Raw genomic sequence first — 23,366 nt, 5'->3', positions numbered from 1 at the left:
GTTGTACGTTAAATCCTCTTTGCGAACATTCTCCTGACAGCAAGGCATCCTTTCTTTTAGCATACTTGTTTTTCCTTCTCGTGTCTCCCTCTAGACTGTGTTGTTTTCCTGTTTTCCCTTAAAGTAGTCCCCTGTACAGTTTCCAAGCGCTGACAGCATTCATTCAGGCCCTATATCTCAGCAGCCTTTAAGGCAACGTGTGGCTCAAACCTCCTACACAAAATGCAACGACCCATGGTAATGTTGGCTGCCCGTGTGCCACTCTTGATAGCTCGGCAGGTCAGGGCTCGCACCTTGTGCCGTGTACACTGCTGTTGACTCAACCCTGGCTGTTAAATTGCTGCTCAGCCAGTGCAGTGTTTTTCCTGGTAGCCGCTGTGGCTGAGTGCTGTCACCCCAGCAACCGCAGCTTGTAGGCTCAAGCCTAGCTCAAGGGACATGAGCGCAGATTCGAGGCTGCCGCTTGAAGCGTGGTGGCGTTCTTTCTAAACCAGCCGTGAAGCTGAAGCTTGGCCTGCTCTTGTAGCTGGGCGCACAAGGTTCACGAGGCAGTACAGCTGCGTCTAGTACAATGTCCTCCAGCGTCTGCTATCCGGCTTCACTCCGATCCTAGGGATTTGATGGAAAAGCACAGCCGGTCAGGCAGCATCCAAGGAGCAGGAGAGTCGACGCTTAAGCCCTTCACCGAGGGATTCATCTGGGCAACTCTGAAACATACCATATTCGGAACGTGCCCTCAGTAGCCTCTCCCCATGTTAAACTCAGACTGCAGTGTGTTCCTTCAGTGCTTTGATGGAGCTGGTGGTACCGAAGAGCGTCAGCTTCTGAGAGGGGTGTAAGCCATTCAGCCCTGACAGTCTGCTGTACGGATAATAGAAACAAGAGGGGGGGGGTGGTGACCCAGTGGTATTGTCGCTAGACTATTAATCCAGAGTGTGAGGTAATGTTCTGGGGACCCAGGTTCCAATCATGCGATGGCAATTGGTGGAATTTGAAACCAATCAAAACAAATCTGGAACTAAGAGCCTGATGATGACCATTGTCAGAGAAACTGATCTGATTCACTGAAGACCTTTCGGGAAGGACTCTTGACTGGTCTGGCCTGCAAGTGACAACAGACCCACAGAAATGTGGTTGACCCACCGGGCATTTAGAAGTGGGCAATAAATGCTGGCCCGCCCACACCAATAAAGACACCAAGAGCCATTCAACCCTTCGAGCCTGCTCTGCCAGGGCTGAACTTCTGCCTCAATGGCATTTTCTTGTACCGTCCCTGTATCCCTTGACATCTTTAATATCCAGAAGCTCTGTCTTGAACAGGTGCGCTGAGTGAATTCTGGGGGACAGAACTCCAGCAAAGCTCCACCCTCCGAGTGAAGAGATTCCTGCTCATCTCGGTCAAACTCCAATCCTGAAAGTAGGAACCATCTCTCCTGCATCCCCCTCACCTGCCTGCCCTTCTGGTCCTGAAGCATTCGGTATTCTGCCATATTTGCAGATGACGCTGCACCTGTCTCCTTCGCAATTCTCTCAGCATTGATGTGGGCGAGACCAAGCCAAAGAGGCCGCTGCTGTTTAGCGGACAGGCGGCAACTGTTTATCTTTTCGTGTCGACTTGGACTGAGTTGAGATCAGCTGCTCTATCTTCCCGGTCTCTGAGGTGATTGTATCTCTGGAGTTGTGGTGCACTACATCGCTATTTCTCTCACTGGTCCACCCCTCTACTTTCATGACCGTCCCAGGTCCTTTTTACAATCCTCTAGCTCACCTTTCCCAATTCTTGCTGCAATTATACACGGCCTTGGTGAGACCACACCTGGATCTTTTTTTTGGTCTCCTTATCTGAGGAGGTATGTTCTAGCTATGGCGAGAGTGCAACAGAGGTTTACCAGACTGATTTCTGTGATGATAAGACTGACGTATGAAGAGAGACTGGATCAGGTAGGACTATCTTCGAAAGCTATGAAATTCTAATAGGAAGAATGTATGTGATGAGCACAGAGTCCAGAACCAGGGTCACATTCGTAAGGATGCAGGGTGGCCGCACAGGGCGGAGATGAGAAAGTGAGGAGCCTGGGGAATCCTCTGCCACAGAAAGTGGTTGAGGCCAAAGATTTGAATGTTTATAAGAAGGAGTTAGATACAGTTCTTGGGGCTAAAGGGGTCAAAGGGTATGCGGGAGGAAAACAGGATAGGGGACGGATTTGGATGGTCAGCCATTATTGCATTGATGGCAGAGTAATTTCAACCAGTTGAGGGTGAAATGTTTTCCGTCCATCCTATAGATAATGACCACATCATGAGGAAGCGTGTTCTTGATAAGACGAAGAACAGTGGCATGACGATGGAGAATAGGGTGGGGGCGATGACATATCCCTGCTCGACCCCAGTCTTGACCTCAGGATTCTGTTGTATTACCGTTGGTGAGTACAGTCACCAACATCTTATTGTGGAGGAGATGGTGGATGTTGATGAGTTTCACTAGACAGCCAATGTTTGACTGGATCTTCCACAGCACTTCCCAACTGATGACTGAATCAGAAACCTTGATCAGATTAATGAAGGCCATGTAGAGTGTTGCTGACATTACTCCTCCTCCTCCTCCTCTCTCCCCCATGCTCTTTATTCAGCTCCCCCTTTCAGTGTACCTGTACGTGAGCACGTTCCATGTCTCTTCCCCCCCCCCGCTCTGGTTTCTCCTGTTGCATTTATTGTGACTGTCCTTAACTGACAGCTCCCAAGTTCTGGTCTAACAATGGAAGCATTTTCTGTGTCCACCCTTCCAGAATTTTAAATACAGTCAGTTCTGCTATAACGCACCTTTCTTCAACACGAATTCGCTTTAACGCAAGTGAAGGATTTAGACCGTCATTTGTAGAGCGCGAACTTTGCTTACCTGGGTTGGCTGTAATGCGATTCCAGCCCCATCACGCTGAATAGCGCGCGGCCCATTGCGCGATTTTGTTACAACACGAAAATGGAACTACCGCATTACGTCAGAACCGCCTGTACTCGATCAGGTCTTTTCCTCAAGCTTCTCTTTTCGAGAGAAAAGAGTCTGTTCCACCACTGAGAGTTTGCACCCTTTTGTTGAGGTGATAGCCTGTGAATTTTGTATCCAGCTACTGCATTGCCCAGTGTGCTTTTTCTGATGTGGGAGCCCAGTTGATGTGGTGCTGTTAAGTGGTGTGATTTAAGTGACACTGTTGTAACTGGTGAATTAACTACCCGAACGTTCCTGACTGCTTCAGCTAGCTACTGGATTAGTGTGCACGTGCAGGCTGAGAGCGGACTGAGATGGGTAGTGATGCCAGATTTCCATTGGCTGGAAGGTTGCGATGCCAGCAATGATGCTTCCCGCTAAGGTGGTCTCCTCTGCCACGAGCTGGAAGGACCTTTACGTTTGCACAAGTATATTGGACCTGCAGACCAGGGGCAAGAGTTGGTGTGGATCTCTTCCTGGTGCCCCTTGGGCAGCAGAAGGAGTTTGCAGTTCTCTATAATGCTTAGAAATCAGCCAGCAACGATCAACTCCAGTTCCCAATCTTGCTTAAATTGCTCGATTTGCATGGGGGTACGTTGCTGGGTTCGGAGATGCATGGCAAATCCTGTTTCTGCTGAGTGTCAATGCAATTCATAAAGTCGCCCAAGATGCCTTGGTCACAAGATAGGTCAGGCGTGAAACGGGAATGTTGGCTATTGCGTTAGGAAGCCTGTCTTCAGTGGTGAGGCCGATACAGCTGACTGAGAAAGTTCAGAAGGAGCTTTACTCTGTATGTGTCACTCTACTGTACCTGTCCTGGGAGTGTTTGATGGGGGACAGTGTGAAGGGAGCTTTCCCCAGTATCTAAACCCAGGCTGCCCCCTGTCCTGGGAGTGTTTGATGGGGGACAGTGTGAAGGGAGCTTTCCCCAGTATCTAAACCCAGGCTGCCCCCTGTCCTGGGAGTGTTTGATGGGGGACAGTGTGAAGGGAGCGTTCACCAGTAACTAAACCCAGGCTGCCCCCTGTCCTGGGAGTGTTTGATGGGGGACAGTGTGAAGGGAGCTTTCCCCAGTATCTAAACCCAGGCTGCCCCCTGTCCTGGGAGTGTTTGATGGGGGACAGTGTGAAGGGAGCTTTCCCCAGTAACTAAACCCAGGCTGCCCCCTGTCCTGGGAGTGTTTGATGGGGGACAGTGTGAAGGGAGCTTTCCCCAGTAACTAAACCCATGCTGCCCCCTGTCCTGGGAGTGTTTGATGGGGGACAGTGTGAAGGGAGCTTTCCCCAGTAACTAAACCCATGCTGCCCCCTGTCCTGGGAGTGTTTGATGGGGGACAGTGTGAAGGGAGCTTTCCCCAGTAACTAAACCCAGGCTGCCCCCTGTCCTGGGAGTGTTTGATGGGGGACAGTGTGAAGGGAGCTTTCCCCAGTATCTAAACCCAGGCTGCCCCCTGTCCTGGGAGTGTTTGATGGGGGACAGTGTGAAGGGAGCTTTCCCCAGTATCTAAACCCAGGCTGCCCCCTGTCCTGGGAGTGTTTGATGGGGGACAGTGTGAAGGGAGCTTTCCCCAGTAACTAAACCCAGGCTGCCCCCTGTCCTGGGAGTGTTTGATGGGGGACAGTGTGAAGGGAGCTTTCCCCAGTAACTAAACCCATGCTGCCCCCTGTCCTGGGAGTGTTTGATGGGGGACAGTGTGAAGGGAGCTTTCCCCAGTATCTAAACCCAGGCTGCCCCCTGTCCTGGGAGTGTTTGATGGGGGACAGTGTGAAGGGAGCGTTCACCAGTAACTAAACCCAGGCTGCCCCCTGTCCTGGGAGTGTTTGATGGGGGACAGTGTGAAGGGAGCTTTCCCCAGTAACTAAACCCATGCTGCCCCCTGTCCTGGGAGTGTTTGATGGGGGACAGTGTGAAGGGAGCTTTCCCCAGTAACTAAACCCATGCTGCCCCCTGTCCAAGGAGTGTTTGATGGGGGACAGTGTGAAGGGAGCTTTCCCCAGTATCTAAACCCAGGCTGCCCCCTGTCCTGGGAGTGTTTGATGGGGGACAGTGTGAAGGGAGCTTTCCCCAGTAACTAAACCCAGGCTGCCCCCTGTCCTGGGAGTGTTTGATGGGGGACAGTGTGAAGGGAGCTTTCCCCAGTATCTAAACCCAGGCTGCCCCCTGTCCTGGGAGTGTTTGATGGGGGACAGTGTGAAGGGAGCTTTCCCCAGTATCTAAACCCAGGCTGCCCCCTGTCCTGGGAGTGTTTGATGGGGGACAGTGTGAAGGGAGCTTTCCCCAGTATCTAAACCCAGGCTGCCCCCTGTCCTGGGAGTGTTTGATGGGGGACAGTGTGAAGGGAGCTTTCCCCAGTAACTAAACCCAGGCTGCCCCCTGTCCTGGGAGTGTTTGATGGGGGACAGTGTGAAGGGAGCTTTCCCCAGTAACTAAACCCAGGCTGCCCCCTGTCCTGGGAGTGTTTGATGGGGGACAGTGTGAAGGGAGCTTTCCCCAGTAACTAAACCCAGGCTGCCCCCTGTCCTGGGAGTGTTTGATGGGGGACAGTGTGAAGGGAGCTTTCCCCAGTAACTAAACCCAGGCTGCCCCCTGTCCTGGGAGTGTTTGATGGGGGACAGTGTGAAGGGAGCTTTCCCCAGTATCTAAACCCAGGCTGCCCCCTGTCCTGGGAGTGTTTGATGGGGGACAGTGTGAAGGGAGCTTTCCCCAGTAACTAAACCCAGGCTGCCCCCTGTCCTGGGAGTGTTTGATGGGGGACAGTGTGAAGGGAGCTTTCCCCCGTAACTAAACCCAGGCTGCCCCCTGTCCTGGGAGTGTTTGATGGGGGACAGTGTGAAGGGAGCTTTCCCCAGTATCTAAACCCAGGCTGCCCCCTGTCCTGGGAGTGTTTGATGGGGGACAGTGTGAAGGGAGCGTTCACCAGTAACTAAACCCATGCTGCCCCCTGTCCTGGGAGTGTTTGATGGGGGACAGTGTGAAGGGAGCTTTCCCCAGTAACTAAACCCAGGCTGCCCCCTGTCCTGGGAGTTTTTGATGGGGGACAGTGTGAAGGGAGCGTTCACCAGTAACTAAACCCAGGCTGCCCCCTGTCCTGGGAGTGTTTGATGGGGGACAGTGTGAAGGGAGCGTTCACCAGTAACTAAACCCAGGCTGCCCCCTGTCCTGGGAGTGTTTGATGGGGGACAGTGTGAAGGGAGCGTTCACCAGTAACTAAACCCAGGCTGCCCCCTGTCCTGGGAGTGTTTGATGGGGGACAGTGTGAAGGGAGCTTTCCCCAGTAACTAAACCCAGGCTGCCCCCTGTCCTGGGAGTGTTTGATGGGGGACAGTGTGAAGGGAGCTTTCACCAGTAACTAAACCCAGGCTGCCCCCTGTCCTGGGAGTGTTTGATGGGGGACAGTGTGAAGGGAGCTTTCCCCAGTAACTAAACCCATGCTGCCCCCTGTCCTGGGAGTGTTTGATGGGGGACAGTGTGAAGGGAGCTTTCCCCAGTAACTAAACCCAGGCTGCCCCCTGTCCTGGGAGTGTTTGATGGGGGACAGTGTGAAGGGAGCTTTCCCCAGTATCTAAACCCAGGCTGCCCCCTGTCCTGGGAGTGTTTGATGGGGGACAGTGTGAAGGGAGCTTTCCCCAGTAACTAAACCCAGGCTGCCCCCTGTCCTGGGAGTGTTTGATGGGGGACAGTGTGAAGGGAGCTTTCCCCAGTAACTAAACCCAGGCTGCCCCCTGTCCTGGGAGTGTTTGATGGGGGACAGTGTGAAGGGAGCGTTCACCAGTAACTAAACCCAGGCTGCCCCCTGTCCTGGGAGTGTTTGGGCGACATTGTCGAGGGAGCTTTAATTTGAGTTTGTCCCTGTCCTGGGAGTGTTTGATAGGGACAGCATAGAGGAAGCTTTACTCTGTATTTGACCCTGTACTCTCTCTGCCTTGTGTCACAAAGCTGATCCCTTTTCTTGTTCTTTCGCTCTCTCGCTCTCCCTCTCGCGCTCTCTCGCTCGCTCTCTTGCTCTCGCTCTCTTGCTGTCTAGCTCTCTCTCTCTCCCTCTCTCTCTCTTTCTCTCTCTCTCTCTCACACGCTCCCTCTCGCCGCCCTTCTAATGTCAACCGTAAGCATTTGTCCCTTTTTTTACTGGTCTTTAAGGGGATTTGCTTTTTTGGGACTGTTGTATACATTTGGGACAGCATAATTAAGTCTAGTTTGGATAGTTCTGCAGAGGTTCTTTATTCTGTTCTTTGTGTTTCCTAATGTAAATTGGTAAATAAATTTCTGTCTGTTTTAAAACCTAGTAATCAACCGAGCCACCTCACTCTGGGTAATTTTCACCGTACACTTACCAAAGCAAATTGCAAAGTTATGGTCTGTGTTGCCTGCTCAAGAATGTTTTGAGTGGTCTGGCCTAGTCCATAACACTTGGGATTCATTGATAGCATTCAGGGAGCTTTCCTTTAGTTTAGAAAAGTCGAGAAAGCTTTAGTCTGTATCTAACCCCATGCTGTCCCTGTCCTGTGAGTGTTTGGGTGCAGTGTCGAGGGAGCTTTACTCTGTATGTAACTCTGTGCTGTCAGTATCCTGGAAGTGTTTGGGTGCAGTGTCGAGGGAACTTTACTCTGTATGTAACAAAAGATGGAAAATTATAGGCAAATTAGCCTAACCTCGGGTTGTTGGTAAAATTCTAGAATCCATCATTAAGGATGAGGTTTCTAAATTCTCAGAAGAGCAGAGTCTGATTAGAACAAGTCAACATGGATTTAGTAAGGGGAGGTCGTGTCTGACAAACCTGTTGGAGTTCTTTGAAGAGGTGACAAATAGGTTAGACCAGGGAAACCCAGTGGATTTGGTCTACCTAGACTTCCAAAAGGCCTTTGATAAGGTGCCACATGGGGGAGGCTGCTGAGCAAGGTGAGGGCCCATGGTGTTCGAGGTGAGCTCCTGGTCTGGATTGAGGATTGGCTGTCTGACAGAAGGCAGAGAGTTGGGATAAAAGGTTCTTTTTCGGAATGGTAGCCGGTGACGAGCGGTGTCCCGCAGGGTTCAGTGTTGGGGCCGCAGCTGTTCACGTGACATATTAATGATCTGGATGAAGGGACTGGGGGCATTCTAGTGAAGTTTGCCGATGATACAAAGTTAGGTGGACAGGCAGGGAGTACTGAGGAAGTGGGGAGATTGCAGAAGGGTCTAGACAGTTTGGGAGAGTGGTCCAGGAAATGGCTGATGGAATTCAATGTGAGCAACTGCGAGGTCTTGCACTTTGGAAAAAAGAATACAAGCATGGACTACTTTCTAAACTGTGAGCAAATTCATAAAGCCAAAGTACAGAGGGATCTGGGAGTGCTAGTCGAGGATTCTCTAAAGGTAAACATGCAGGTTGAGTCCGTGATTAAGAAAGCGAATGCAATGTTGTCAATTATCTCAAGAGGGTTGGTATATAAAAGCACCGTTGTGCTACTGAGACTTTATAAAGCTCTGGTTAGGCCCCATTTGGAGTACTGTGTCCAGTTTTGGTCCCCACACCTCAGGAAGGACATACTGGCACTGGAGCATGTCCAGCGGAGATTCACACGGATGATCCCTGGAATGGTAGGACTAACATATGAAGAACGGCTGAGGATCCTGGGAATATATTCATTGGAGTTTAGAAGATTAAGGCGAGATCTAATAGAAACTTACAAGATAATACATGGCTTGGAAAGGGTGGACGCTAGGAAATCGTTTCCGTTAGGTGAGGAGACTAGGACCCGTGGACACAGCCTTAGAATTAGAGGGGGTAAATTCAGAACAGAAATGCAGAGACATTTCTTCAGCCAGAGAGTGGTGGGCCTGTGGAATTCATTGCCGCAGAGTACAGTGGAGGCCGGGACGCTAAATGTCTTCAAGGCAGAGATTGATAGATTCTTGTTGTCTCGAGGAATTAAGGGCTACGGAGAGAATGTGGGTAACTGGAGTTGAAATGCCCATCAGCCATGATTGAATGGCGGAGTGGACTCGATGGGCTGAATGGCCTTACTTCCACTCCTATGTCTTATGGTAACCCTGTGCGGTCCCTGTCCTGGAAGTGTTTGGGTGCAGTGTCGAGGGAGCTTTACTCTGTATGTAACCCTGTGCAGTCCGTATCCTGGAAGTGTTTGATCGGGGGAATGATGTTGAGAGAGCTTTACTCTGTATCTAACCCAGTGCAATCCCTATTCTGGGAGAGTTTGAGGGAAGGGTAGTGTCGAGGAAGCTTTACTCTGTATCTAACCCCGTACTGTCCCTGTCCTGGGAGTGTTTGATTTTCTTTTTGGGTTAGGGGACCGTGTGGAGTGTGTTTAACTCTGTATCTAACCCCATGCTGTCACTGTCCCTGTCCTGAGAGCATCTGATGGAAGTGTTGGCAGGTAAAGATTTAGTGAACTTTCTTCCTGACTATCCTCATTTTACCTTGTTTGTGCACTGTGCTGTCTGGTGCTGCTTGTAACCTCCCAACTGGGTGGAGTGAGGGAGAGTTGATACCTGTCACTCGCCTGAACCTTGTTCGCTACGGGTGACGGGGAGGATCTGTTCTCCGGTCCATCGTGACGCTGTGGTTTTCACTTTGCCTTGCCAGGCTTCAGGACTCCAGCACGCAACCCTCGACATCATCCAGTGTCCCCAGCACCGAGGAGACCACCACAAGACCAGAACCCTCCACCGGCATGGTCACCAGCACGAGCAGTGTGCCAAGCACTGTGACCCCAACAGGAACGTCTACCTCCTCCCCATCTGTATTATGTAAGGTTTGCATCTCTTCACAGCTCTGCTATTTTGATAACAGGAAGGGTGGTGACAGAGGGAATAGGGATGTTGCTGGGATTGAAGGGTTTGAGTTATAAGTAGAGGCTGGGGCTTTTTTCACTGGAGTGCAGGAGGCTGAGGGGTGATTTATAAAACCATGACGGGCATGGATAAGGGGAACGGCGGGTGTGTTTTCCCTCAGCTGGGGGATCTCAAGGCTGGGGCCATACTTTCTCCTTTCACCTTTTAAAAATGTTTTCAAAAACGTGAGGAATGAACTTCCAGAGAAAGTGGTGGGTGCAGTTACAATGTTTAAAATACATTTGGATAAGTCAATGAATAAGAAACATTTGGAGGGATATGGGCCAAGCGCAGGCAGATGGGACAAGTTTAGTATAGGATGGGGGTCAGCACGGACTGGTTTGGCTGAAGGGTCTGTTTTGGTGCTGTATGACTGCATGACTAAGACTCCTATGGGAGGGTACTGGGTGAGAGATGTGCAAATGCGATGAAGCTGAGAGAGATTTGGTGCCAATTTTGGCAGTAGTGGTCAGGACCCACGATGAGGAAAAGGTGCGAACAGGCGAGTCTCCCTTCTGCTGACTGTTAATCCCAGATTTCTCCTGAACTCTGCACACACATGGAGGGGTTCACTGGGGCAGAATTGGGCATGCTGATGAACATGGGATTTGCTCCCCAGGAAGTGGGGGAGGTAATGTGGGACTTGCCCCCACGGGGAGTGGTCAGGATGAAGATCAGCGATACATTCAGGGATAAACACACGAGGTGAGAAAGCTAAAGGGATCAAGGAGATGTGGGAAGGGTGGTGGCGGGAGGCTGGTCTGGAGCAGCGATGATAGCACGGCATAAAGGGGCTGAATGGTTGGAATGAGCATGTCCCCTGCACCCAGTTTTGTTCTCGTTTTTGCAGCTGGTTTTGGCGGTATTCCGGGACTCGGGAGCCTGGGTATGGGCTCGGCAAACTTCATGGAGCTCCAGCAACAGATGCAGCGGCAGCTGATGTCAAACCCAGACATGCTGGCGCAGATCATGGAGAACCCTTTTGTACAGAACATGATGTCGAACCCGGACCTGATGAGGCAGATGATCATGGCCAACCCACAGATGCAGCAGCTGATGGAGAGGAACCCCGAGATCAGCCACATGTTGAACAACCCCGAGCTGATGAGACAGGTGAAGGAACACCTCGGTCCCCTTGTCGAAGCTCCTCGGTGAATGAGGGTGGGTCTGAGCCACCAACCTCACATCGGGAAATGGGCGAGTGTGGATCTGTGCAGCCGTGGTCTCTGAGGGAAACCTCCCTCGAATCACGGACTTGCTGCCCATCCCTCCACTCCTGCGCTCATCCCTGTGTAACCCTCTATGTCCCCCCCCCAGCCCCTGTGCCTCTTCCTGCCTCCTAGACCATGTCCCATTTCGTGTCCTCCCTCCCTGTGTGCCTCTGCTGTCCGTCGTCCCAACGCACTGTGGGGAAGATGAGAAGCATTCTGCACAGCCCCCTTCAGACTCCCATGGTCTCATTGCCACGTGTGTGCAGTACAGTTGAAAAGCTGGCTACCACACAGTTTTGTGCAGATCTGCAAGCCAGCAGCAGCAAACGCTAGGTGTTTTGCTGAAATGATATTGGCTGTGATTGGGTAGCCTGCAGACGATCACTTGGACAAAGCGCACTGGCTTTGCAGTTGCAATTCTGCTTCGTTCTGATTCACTCCCTTTCAGACCATTACATTAAAAAAAGACTTCGCTGGTATTAACATGGGTGGGCGTGTGGGGTGAGGCAGCTCACTTACGGGATCAGGAACGTGCTGAGAGAGTCAGGAACATCCACTGGCATTGACATAGGGCTGCACCATTCCCCCAGTACAACACTCAGCTGCTGGGCCATCCAATTCCGAGCCAACACGAGGGAAAGGGGAGGCCAGCTGATCTTCCTCATCCACGTTCCTTTGCGCCAAACTGTGGGTCAGTGAAATTAAGACTTGGGTTTTTTTTTGGTCTTTTGGTTAGTCCACGTTTGTTGGCAGCCTCCCATTACTGAGGTGAAGGCTGGCTGATTGCTTGGGGTGAGAGGATGGCGGCTGCTGGGAGACCGAGCTCCAGCCGTCTCTACGTTGCAACTGAGCGTTCTTTCCAATGCTCGAAGGCTCTGTTTTAAGCTGGTGCAGCTCTCGCCAGGTGTATTTCTAACTCATTCCCCCCCCGACCCACCCCACAGACGATGGAACTGGCCCGCAATCCAGCCATGATGCAGGAGATGATGAGGAATCAGGACCGGGCGCTCAGCAACCTCGAGAGCATCCCCGGTGGCTACAACGCCCTGCGACGCATGTACACTGACATTCAGGAACCCATGTTCAGCGCAGCCAGAGAACAGGTAGCTACATATGTCCAGAGATCTGCGCAATGCTGCAGGCAGGGGCTGGGGCTCTTTGTAACATTCACAGGTACACTACTGGTGGGCATAGGTCTGTTGCTGCATAACACTGGGGTACAGTACTGGTGGGGACGGGTCTGTCACTGTATAACACTGGGGTACAGTACCGGTGGGGCCGGGTCTGTCCCTGTATAACACTGGGGTACAGTACTGGTGGGGACGGGTCTGTCACTGTATAACACTGGGGTACAGTACCGGTGGGGCCGGGTCTGTCCCTCTATAACACTGGGGTACAGTACTGGTGGGGACGGGTCTGTCCCTGTATAACACTAGGGTACAGTCCCGGTGGGGACAGGTCTGTCCCTGTATAACACTGGGGTACAGTCCTGGTGGGGACTGGTCTGTCCCTGTACAACACTGGTGTACAGTACTGGTGGGGACGGGTCTGTCCCTGTATAACACTGGGGTACGGTACTGGTGGGGACGGGTCTGTCACTGTATAACACTGGGGTACGGTACTGGTGGGGACGGGTCTGTCACTGTATAACACTGGGGGTACAGTACTGGTGGGAGCTGGTCTGTTTCTGTACAACACTGGGGTACAGTACTGGTGGGGACAGGTCTGTCGTATAAGACTGGGGTACAGTACTGGTGGGGCCGGATCTGTCCCTGTATAACACTGGGGTACAGTACTGGTGGGGACGGGTCTGTCCCTGTATAACACTGGGGTACAGTACTGGTGGGTATGGGTCTGTCCCTGTATAACACTGGGGTACAGTACTGGGGGGGACGGGTCTGTCCCTGTATAACACTGGGGTACAGTACTGGTGGGGACGGGTCTGTTTGTATAACACTGGGGTGCAGAACTGGTGGGGACGGATCTGTCCCTGTATAACACTGGGGTACAGTACTGGTGGGTATGGGTCTGTCCCTGTATAACACTGGGGTACAGTACTGGTGGGGACGGGTCTGTCCCTGTATAACACTGGGGTACAGTACTGGTGGGGACCGGTGTGTCCCTGTATAACACTGGGGTACAGTACTGGTGTGGACGGGTCTGTCCCTGTATAACACCTGGGTACAGTACTGGTGGGGACGGGTCTGTCCCTGTATAACTGTGGGGTACAGTACTGGTGGGGACGGGTCTGTCCCTGTAAAAAACACTGGGGTACAGTACTGGTGGGGCTGGATCTGTCCCTGTATAACACTGGGGTACAGTACTGGTGGGGACAGGTCTGTCCCTGTATAACACTGGGGTACAGTACTGGTGGGTATGGGTCTGTCCCTGTATAACACAGGGGTACAGTACTGGTGGGGACGGGTCTGTCCCTGTGTAACACTGGGATACAGTACTGGTGGGAACGGGTCTGTCCCTGTATAACACTGGGGTACAGTACTGGTGGGGGCGGGTCTGTCACTGTATAACACTGGGGGTACAGTACTGGTGGGAGCTGGTCTGTTTCTGTACAACACTGGGGTAGAGGACTGGTGGGGACGGGTCTGTCCCTGTATAATACTGGGGTACAGTACTGGTGGGTATGGGTCTGTCTCTGTATAACACTGGGATACGGTACTGGTGGGGATGGGTCTGTCCCTGTATAACACTGGGGTACAGTACTGGTGGAGATTGGTCTGTCCGTGTATAACACTGGGGTACAGTACTGGTGGGGACGGGTCTGTCCCTGTATAATACTGGGGTACAGTACAGGTGGGAGCTGGTCTGTTTCTGTACAACACTGGGGTAGAGGTCTGGTGGGGATGGGTGTGTCTCTGTATAACACTGGGGTGCAGTACTGGTGGGGACGGGTCTGTCCCTGTATAACACTGGGGTACAGAACTAGTGGGGACAGGGACTGTCCCTGTATAACACTGGGGTGCAGTACTGGTGGGGACAGGGACTGTCCCTGTATAACACTGGGGTAAAGTACTGGTGGGGACGGGTCTGTCCTTGTATACTACTGAGGTACAGTACTGGTGGGGGCGGTTCTGTCCCTGTATCACACTGGGGTACAGTACTGGTGGAAACTGGTCTGTCCCTGTATAACACTGGGGTACAGTACTGGTGGGGACGGGTGTGTCCCTGTATAACACTGGGGTACAGTACAGGTGGGGAAGGGTCTGTCACTGTATAACACTGGGGTACAGTACTGGTGGGGACGGGTCTGTCCCTGTATAACACTGGGGTACAGTACTGGTGGAGATGGGTCTGTCCATGTATAACACTGGGGTACAGTACTGGTGGGGACGGGTCTGTCCCTGCATAACACTGGGGTACAGTACTAGTGGGGACGGGTCTGTCTCTGTATAACACTGGGGTACAGTACTGGTGGGGACGGGTATGTCCCTGTCCAACACTGGGGTACAGTACTGGTGGGGACGGGTCTGTCTCTGTATAACACTGGGGTACAGTACTGGTGGGGACGGGTATGTCCCTGTCCAACACTGGGGTACAGTACTGGTGGGGACGGGTCTGTCTCTGTATAACACTGGGGTACAGTACTGGTGGGGACGGGTCTGTCCCTGTATAACACTGCGGTACAGTACTGGTGGGGACGGGTCTCTCTGTATAACACTGGGGTACAGTACTGGTGGGGACAGGTCTGTCCCTGTATAACACTGGGGTACAGTACTGGGGGGGACGGGTCTGTCCCTGTATAACACTGGGGTACAGTACTGAGGGTGACGGGTCTGTCACTGTATAACACCTGGGTACAGTACTGGTGGGGACCGGTCTGTCCCTGTGTAACACTGGGAATACAGTACTGGTGTGGACGGGTCTGTCCCTGTATAACACTGGGGTACAGTACTGGTGGGGACGGGTCTGTCCCTGTATAACACCTGGGTACAGTACTGGTGGGGACGGGTCTGTCCCTGTATAACACTGGGGTACAGTACTGGTGTGGACGGGTCTGTCCCTGTATAACACTGGGGTACAGTACTGGTGGGGACGGGTCTGTCCCTGTATAACACTGGGGTACAGTACTGGTGGGGACGGGTCTGTCCCTGTATAACTGTGGGGTACAGTACTGGTGGGGACGGGTCTGTCCCTGTAAAAAACACTGGGGTACAGTACTGGTGGGGCTGGATCTGTCCCTGTATAACACTGGGGTACAGTACTGGTGGGGACAGGTCTGTTTGTATAACACTGGGGTACAGTACTGGTGGGGACAGGTCTGTCCCTGTATAACACTGGGGTACAGTACTGGGGGTGACGGGTCTGTCACTGTATAACACCTGGGTACAGTACTGGTGGGGACAGGTCTGTCCCTGTATAACACTGGGGTACAGTACTGGGGGGGACGGGTCTGTCCCTGTATAACACTGGGGTACAGTACTGGGGGTGACGGGTCTGTCACTGTATAACACCTGGGTACAGTACTGGTGGGGACCGGTCTGTCCCTGTGTAACACTGGGAATACAGTACTGGTGTGGACGGGTCTGTCCCTGTATAACACTGGGGTACAGTACTGGTGGGGACGGGTCTGTCCCTGTATAACACTGGGGTACAGTACTGGTGGGGACGGGTCTGTCCCTTTATAACACTGGGGTACAGTACTGGTGTGGACGGGTCTGTCCCTGTATAACACTGGGGTACAGTACTGGTGGGGACGTGTCTGTCTCTGTATAACACCTTGGTACAGTACTGGTGGGGACGGGTCTGTCCCTGTATAACACTGGGGTACAGTACTGGTGGGGACGGGTCTGTCCCTGTATAACACTGGGGTACAGTACTGGTGGGGACGGGTCTGTCCCTGTATAACACCTGGGTACAGTACTGGTGGGGACGGGTCGGTCCCTGTATAACGCTGGGGTACAGTACTGGTGGGGACGGGTCTGTCCCTGTATAACACTGGGGTACAGTACTGGAGGTGACGGGTCTGTCACTGTATAACACCTGGGTACAGTACTGGTGGGGACGGGTCTGTCCCTGTCTAACACTGGGGTACAGTACTGGTGGGGACGGGTCTGTCCCTGTATAACACCTGGGTACAGTACTGGTGGGGACGGGTCTGTCCCTGTATAACACTGGGGTACAGTACCGGTGGGGCCGGGTCTGTCCCTCTATAACACTGGGGTACAGTACTGGTGGGGACGGGTCTGTCCCTGTATAACACTAGGGTACAGTCCCGGTGGGGACAGGTCTGTCCCTGTATAACACTGGGGTACAGTCCTGGTGGGGACTGGTCTGTCCCTGTACAACACTGGTGTACAGTACTGGTGGGGACGGGTCTGTCCCTGTATAACACTGGGGTACGGTACTGGTGGGGACGGGTCTGTCACTGTATAACACTGGGGTACGGTACTGGTGGGGACGGGTCTGTCACTGTATAACACTGGGGGTACAGTACTGGTGGGAGCTGGTCTGTTTCTGTGCAACACTGGGGTACAGTACTGGTGGGGACAGGTCTGTCGTATAAGACTGGGGTACAGTACTGGTGGGGACGGGTCTGTCCCTGTATAACACAAGGGTACATTACTGGTGGGGCCGGGACTGTCCCTGTATAACACTGGGGTACAGTATTGGTGGGGACGGGTCTGTCACTGTATAACACTGGGGTACAGTCCTGGTGGGGACGGGTCTGTCCCTGTATAACACTGGGGTACAGTACTGGTGGGGACGGGTCTGTCCCTGTATAACACTGGGGTACAGTACTGGTGGGGCCGGATCTGTCCCTGTATAACACTGGGGTACAGTACTGGTGGGGACGGGTCTGTCCCTGTATAACACCTGGGTACAGTACTGGTGGGGACGGGTCTGTCACTGTATAACACCTGGGTACAGTACTGGTGGGGACGGATCTGTCACTGTATAACACTGGGGGTACAGTACTGGTGGGAGCTGGTCTGTTTCTGTACAACACTGGGGTAGAGGACTGGTGGGGATGGGTGTGTCTCTGTATAACACTGGGGTGCAGTACTGGTGGGGACGGGCCTGTCCCTGTATAACACTGGGGTACGGTACTGGTGGGGACGGGTCTGTCACTGTATAACACTGGGGGTACAGTACTGGTGGGAGCTGGTCTGTTTCAGTACAACACTGGGGTAGAGGACTGGTGGGGATGGGTGTGTCTCTGTATAACACTGGGGTGCAGTACTGGTGGGGACGGGTCTGTTTGTATAACACTGGGGTACAGTACTGGTGGGGACAGGTGAGTCGTATAACACTGGGGTACAGCACTGGTGGGGACGGGTCTGTCCTTGTATACGACTGAGGTACAGTACTGGTGGGGGCGGGTCTGTCCCTGTATCACACTGGGGTACAGTACTGGTGGAAACGGGTCTGTCCCTGTATAACACTGGGGTACAGTACTGGTGGGGACGGGTGTGTCCCTGTAAAACACTGGGGTACAGTACTGGTGGGGACGGGTCTGTCCCTGTATAATACTGGGGTACAGTACTGGTGGGGACGGGTCTGTCCCTGTATAACACTGGGGTACAGTACTGGTGGGGATGGGTCTGTCCCTGTATAACACTGGGGTACAGTACTGGTGGAGATTGGTCTGTCCGTGTATAACACTGGGGTACAGTACTGGTGGGGACGGGTCTGTCCCTGTATAATACTGGGGTACAGTACAGGTGGGAGCTGGTCTGTTTCTGTACAACACTGGGGTAGAGGTCTGGTGGGGATGGGTGTGTCTCTGTATAACACTGGGGTGCAGTACTGGTGGGGACGGGTCTGTCCCTGTATAACACTGGGGTACAGAACTAGTGGGGACAGGGACTGTCCCTGTATAACACTGGGGTGCAGTACTGGTGGGGACAGGGACTGTCCCTGTATAACACTGGGGTAAAGTACTGGTGGGGACGGGTCTGTCCTTGTATACTACTGAGGTACAGTACTGGTGGGGGCGGTTCTGTCCCTGTATCACACTGGGGTACAGTACTGGTGGAAACTGGTCTGTCCCTGTATAACACTGGGGTACAGTACTGGTGGGGACGGGTGTGTCCCTGTATAACACTGGGGTACAGTACAGGTGGGGAAGGGTCTGTCACTGTATAACACTGGGGTACAGTACTGGTGGCGACGGGTCTGTCCCTGTATAACACTGGGGTACAGTACTGGTGGAGATGGGTCTGTCCATGTATAACACTGGGGTACAGTACTGGTGGGGACGGGTCTGTCCCTGCATAACACTGGGGTACAGTACTAGTGGGGACGGGTCTGTCTCTGTATAACACTGGGGTACAGTACTGGTGGGGACGGGTATGTCCCTGTCCAACACTGGGGTACAGTACTGGTGGGGACGGGTCTGTCTCTGTATAACACTGGGGTACAGTACTGGTGGGGACGGGTATGTCCCTGTCCAACACTGGGGTACAGTACTGGTGGGGACGGGTCTGTCTCTGTATAACACTGGGGTACAGTACTGGTGGGGACGGGTCTGTCCCTGTATAACACTGCGGTACAGTACTGGTGGGGACGGGTCTCTCTGTATAACACTGGGGTACAGTACTGGTGGGGACAGGTCTGTCCCTGTATAACACTGGGGTACAGTACTGGGGGGGACGGGTCTGTCCCTGTATAACACTGGGGTACAGTACTGAGGGTGACGGGTCTGTCACTGTATAACACCTGGGTACAGTACTGGTGGGGACCGGTCTGTCCCTGTGTAACACTGGGAATACAGTACTGGTGTGGACGGGTCTGTCCCTGTATAACACTGGGGTACAGTACTGGTGGGGACGGGTCTGTCCCTGTATAACACCTGGGTACAGTACTGGTGGGGACGGGTCTGTCCCTGTATAACACTGGGGTACAGTACTGGTGTGGACGGGTCTGTCCCTGTATAACACTGGGGTACAGTACTGGTGGGGACGGGTCTGTCCCTGTATAACACTGGGGTACAGTACTGGTGGGGACGGGTCTGTCCCTGTATAACTGTGGGGTACAGTACTGGTGGGGACGGGTCTGTCCCTGTAAAAAACACTGGGGTACAGTACTGGTGGGGCTGGATCTGTCCCTGTATAACACTGGGGTACAGTACTGGTGGGGACAGGTCTGTTTGTATAACACTGGGGTACAGTACTGGTGGGGACAGGTCTGTCCCTGTATAACACTGGGGTACAGTACTGGGGGTGACGGGTCTGTCACTGTATAACACCTGGGTACAGTACTGGTGGGGACAGGTCTGTCCCTGTATAACACTGGGGTACAGTACTGGGGGGGACGGGTCTGTCCCTGTATAACACTGGGGTACAGTACTGGGGGTGACGGGTCTGTCACTGTATAACACCTGGGTACAGTACTGGTGGGGACCGGTCTGTCCCTGTGTAACACTGGGAATACAGTACTGGTGTGGACGGGTCTGTCCCTGTATAACACTGGGGTACAGTACTGGTGGGGACGGGTCTGTCCCTGTATAACACTGGGGTACAGTACTGGTGGGGACGGGTCTGTCCCTTTATAACACTGGGGTACAGTACTGGTGTGGACGGGTCTGTCCCTGTATAACACTGGGGTACAGTACTGGTGGGGACGTGTCTGTCTCTGTATAACACCTTGGTACAGTACTGGTGGGGACGGGTCTGTCCCTGTATAACACTGGGGTACAGTACTGGTGGGGACGGGTCTGTCCCTGTATAACACTGGGGTACAGTACTGGTGGGGACGGGTCTGTCCCTGTATAACACCTGGGTACAGTACTGGTGGGGACGGGTCGGTCCCTGTATAACGCTGGGGTACAGTACTGGTGGGGACGGGTCTGTCCCTGTATAACACTGGGGTACAGTACTGGAGGTGACGGGTCTGTCACTGTATAACACCTGGGTACAGTACTGGTGGGGACGGGTCTGTCCCTGTCTAACACTGGGGTACAGTACTGGTGGGGACGGGTCTGTCCCTGTATAACACCTGGGTACAGTACTGGTGGGGACGGGTCTGTCCCTGTATAACACTGGGGTACAGTACCGGTGGGGCCGGGTCTGTCCCTCTATAACACTGGGGTACAGTACTGGTGGGGACGGGTCTGTCCCTGTATAACACTAGGGTACAGTCCCGGTGGGGACAGGTCTGTCCCTGTATAACACTGGGGTACAGTCCTGGTGGGGACTGGTCTGTCCCTGTACAACACTGGTGTACAGTACTGGTGGGGACGGGTCTGTCCCTGTATAACACTGGGGTACGGTACTGGTGGGGACGGGTCTGTCACTGTATAACACTGGGGTACGGTACTGGTGGGGACGGGTCTGTCACTGTATAACACTGGGGGTACAGTACTGGTGGGAGCTGGTCTGTTTCTGTGCAACACTGGGGTACAGTACTGGTGGGGACAGGTCTGTCGTATAAGACTGGGGTACAGTACTGGTGGGGACGGGTCTGTCCCTGTATAACACAAGGGTACATTACTGGTGGGGCCGGGACTGTCCCTGTATAACACTGGGGTACAGTATTGGTGGGGACGGGTCTGTCACTGTATAACACTGGGGTACAGTCCTGGTGGGGACGGGTCTGTCCCTGTATAACACTGGGGTACAGTACTGGTGGGGACGGGTCTGTCCCTGTATAACACTGGGGTACAGTACTGGTGGGGCCGGATCTGTCCCTGTATAACACTGGGGTACAGTACTGGTGGGGACGGGTCTGTCCCTGTATAACACCTGGGTACAGTACTGGTGGGGACGGGTCTGTCACTGTATAACACCTGGGTACAGTACTGGTGGGGACGGATCTGTCACTGTATAACACTGGGGGTACAGTACTGGTGGGAGCTGGTCTGTTTCTGTACAACACTGGGGTAGAGGACTGGTGGGGATGGGTGTGTCTCTGTATAACACTGGGGTGCAGTACTGGTGGGGACGGGCCTGTCCCTGTATAACACTGGGGTACGGTACTGGTGGGGACGGGTCTGTCACTGTATAACACTGGGGGTACAGTACTGGTGGGAGCTGGTCTGTTTCAGTACAACACTGGGGTAGAGGACTGGTGGGGATGGGTGTGTCTCTGTATAACACTGGGGTGCAGTACTGGTGGGGACGGGTCTGTTTGTATAACACTGGGGTACAGTACTGGTGGGGACAGGTGAGTCGTATAACACTGGGGTACAGCACTGGTGGGGACGGGTCTGTCCTTGTATACGACTGAGGTACAGTACTGGTGGGGGCGGGTCTGTCCCTGTATCACACTGGGGTACAGTACTGGTGGAAACGGGTCTGTCCCTGTATAACACTGGGGTACAGTACTGGTGGGGACGGGTGTGTCCCTGTATAACACTGGGGTACAGTACTGGTGGGGACGGGTCTGTCCCTGTATAATACTGGGGTACAGTACTGGTGGGGACGGGTCTGTCCCTGTATAACACTGGGGTACAGTACTGGTGGGTATGGGTCTGTCCCTGTATAACACTGGGGTACAGTACTGGTGGGTATGGGTCTGTTGGTATAACACTGGGGTACAGTACTGGTGGGTATGGGTCTGTCTCTGTATAACACTGGGGTACTGTACCGGTGGGGGTGGGTCTGTCCCTGTATAACACTGGGGTACAGTACTGGTGGGGACAGGGACTGTCCCTGTATAACACTGGGGTACAGTACTGGTGGGTATGGGTCTGTCCCTGTATAACACTGGGGGACAGTCCTGGTGAGGACGGGTCTGTCCCTGTATAACTGTGGGGTACAGTACTGGTGGGGACGGGTCTGTCCCTGTAAAAAACACTGGGGTACAGTACTGGTGGGGCTGGATCTGTCCCTGTATAACACTGGGGTACAGTACTGGTGGGGACAGGTCTGTTTGTATAACACTGGGGTGCAGAACTGGTGGGGACGGGTCTGTCCCTGTATAAAACTGGGGTACAGTACTGGTGGGTATGGGTCTGTCCCTGTATAACACTGGGGTACAGTACTGGTGGGGACGGGTCTGTCCCTGTGTAACACTGGGATACAGTACTGGTGGGAACGGGTCTGTCCCTGTATAACACTGGGGTACAGTACTGGTGGGGGCGGGTCTGTCACTGTATAACACTGGGGGTACAGTACTGGTGGGAGCTGGTCTGTTTCTGTACAACACTGGGGTAGAGGACTGGTGGGGACGGGTATGTCCCTGTATAATACTGGGGTACAGTACTGGTGGGTATGGGTCTGTCTCTGTATAACACTGGGATACGGTACTGGTGGGGATGGGTCTGTCCCTGTATAACACTGGGGTACAGTACTGGTGGAGATTGGTCTGTCCGTGTATAACACTGGGGTACAGTACTGGTGGGGACGGGTCTGTCCCTGTATAATACTGGGGTACAGTACTGGTGGGTATGGGTCTGTCCCTGTATAACACTGGGAATACAGTCCTGTTGGGGATGGGTGTGTCTCTGTATAACACTGGGGTACAGTACTGGTGGGGACGGGCCTGTACCTGTATAACACTGGGGTACGGTACTGGTGGGGACGGGTCTGTCACTGTATAACACTGGGGGTACAGTACAGGTGGGAGCTGGTCTGTTTCCGTACAACACTGGGGTAGATGTCTGGTGGGGATGGGTGTGTCTCTGTATAACACTGGGGTGCAGTACTGGTGGGGACGGGTCTGTCCCTGTATAACACTGGGGTACAGTACTGGTGGGGACAGGGACTGTCCCTGTATAACACTGGGGTAAAGTACTGGTGGGGACGGGTCTGTCCTTGTATACTACTGAGGTACAGTACTGGTGGGGGCGGTTCTGTCCCTGTATCACACTGGGGTACAGTACTGGTGGAAACTGGTCTGTCCCTGTATAACACTGGGGTACAGTACTGGTGGGGACGGGTGTGTCCCTGTATAACACTGGGGTACAGTACAGGTGGGGAAGGGTCTGTCACTGTATAACACTGGGGTACAGTACTGGTGGGGACGGGTCTGTCCCTGTATAACACTGGGGTACAGTACTGGTGGAGATGGGTCTGTCCGTGTATAACACTGGGGTACAGTACTGGTGGGGACGGGTCTGTCCCTGCATAACACTGGGGTACAGTACTAGTGGGGACGGGTCTGTCTCTGTATAACACTGGGGTACAGTACTGGTGGGGACGGGTATGTCCCTGTCCAACACTGGGGTACAGTACTGGTGGGGACGGGTCTGTCTCTGTATAACACTGGGGTACAGTACTGGTGGGGACGGGTATGTTCCTGTCCAACACTGGGGTACAGTACTGGTGGGGACGGGTCTGTCCCTGTATAACACTGCGGTACAGTACTGGTGGGGACGGGTATGTCCCTGTCCAACACTGGGGTACAGTACTGGTGGGGACAGGTCTGTCCCTGTATAACACTGG

At 53.4% G+C, this 23,366-nt stretch overlaps 1 protein-coding gene across 1 annotated transcript in view; it reads left to right on the top strand.

Annotated features, from left to right (window-relative positions):
- ubqln4 (ubiquilin 4) overlaps window positions 1-23,366 on the top strand; it is a 40,995-nt gene that overhangs the window by 5,183 nt on the left and 12,446 nt on the right. The window contains exons 3-5 of the mRNA XM_072548750.1: window positions 9,564-9,727; window positions 10,662-10,924; window positions 11,967-12,125. Of these exons, the coding sequence (XP_072404851.1) occupies window positions 9,564-9,727; window positions 10,662-10,924; window positions 11,967-12,125 (586 nt within the window). The remainder of the gene's footprint in view (window positions 1-9,563; window positions 9,728-10,661; window positions 10,925-11,966; window positions 12,126-23,366) is intronic.

This window comes from Chiloscyllium punctatum, chromosome 28, assembly GCF_047496795.1.
Source record: "Chiloscyllium punctatum isolate Juve2018m chromosome 28, sChiPun1.3, whole genome shotgun sequence".
Classification (NCBI taxonomy): domain Eukaryota; kingdom Metazoa; phylum Chordata; class Chondrichthyes; order Orectolobiformes; family Hemiscylliidae; genus Chiloscyllium; species Chiloscyllium punctatum.
This window is presented reverse-complemented; position numbering and strand designations above follow the sequence as displayed.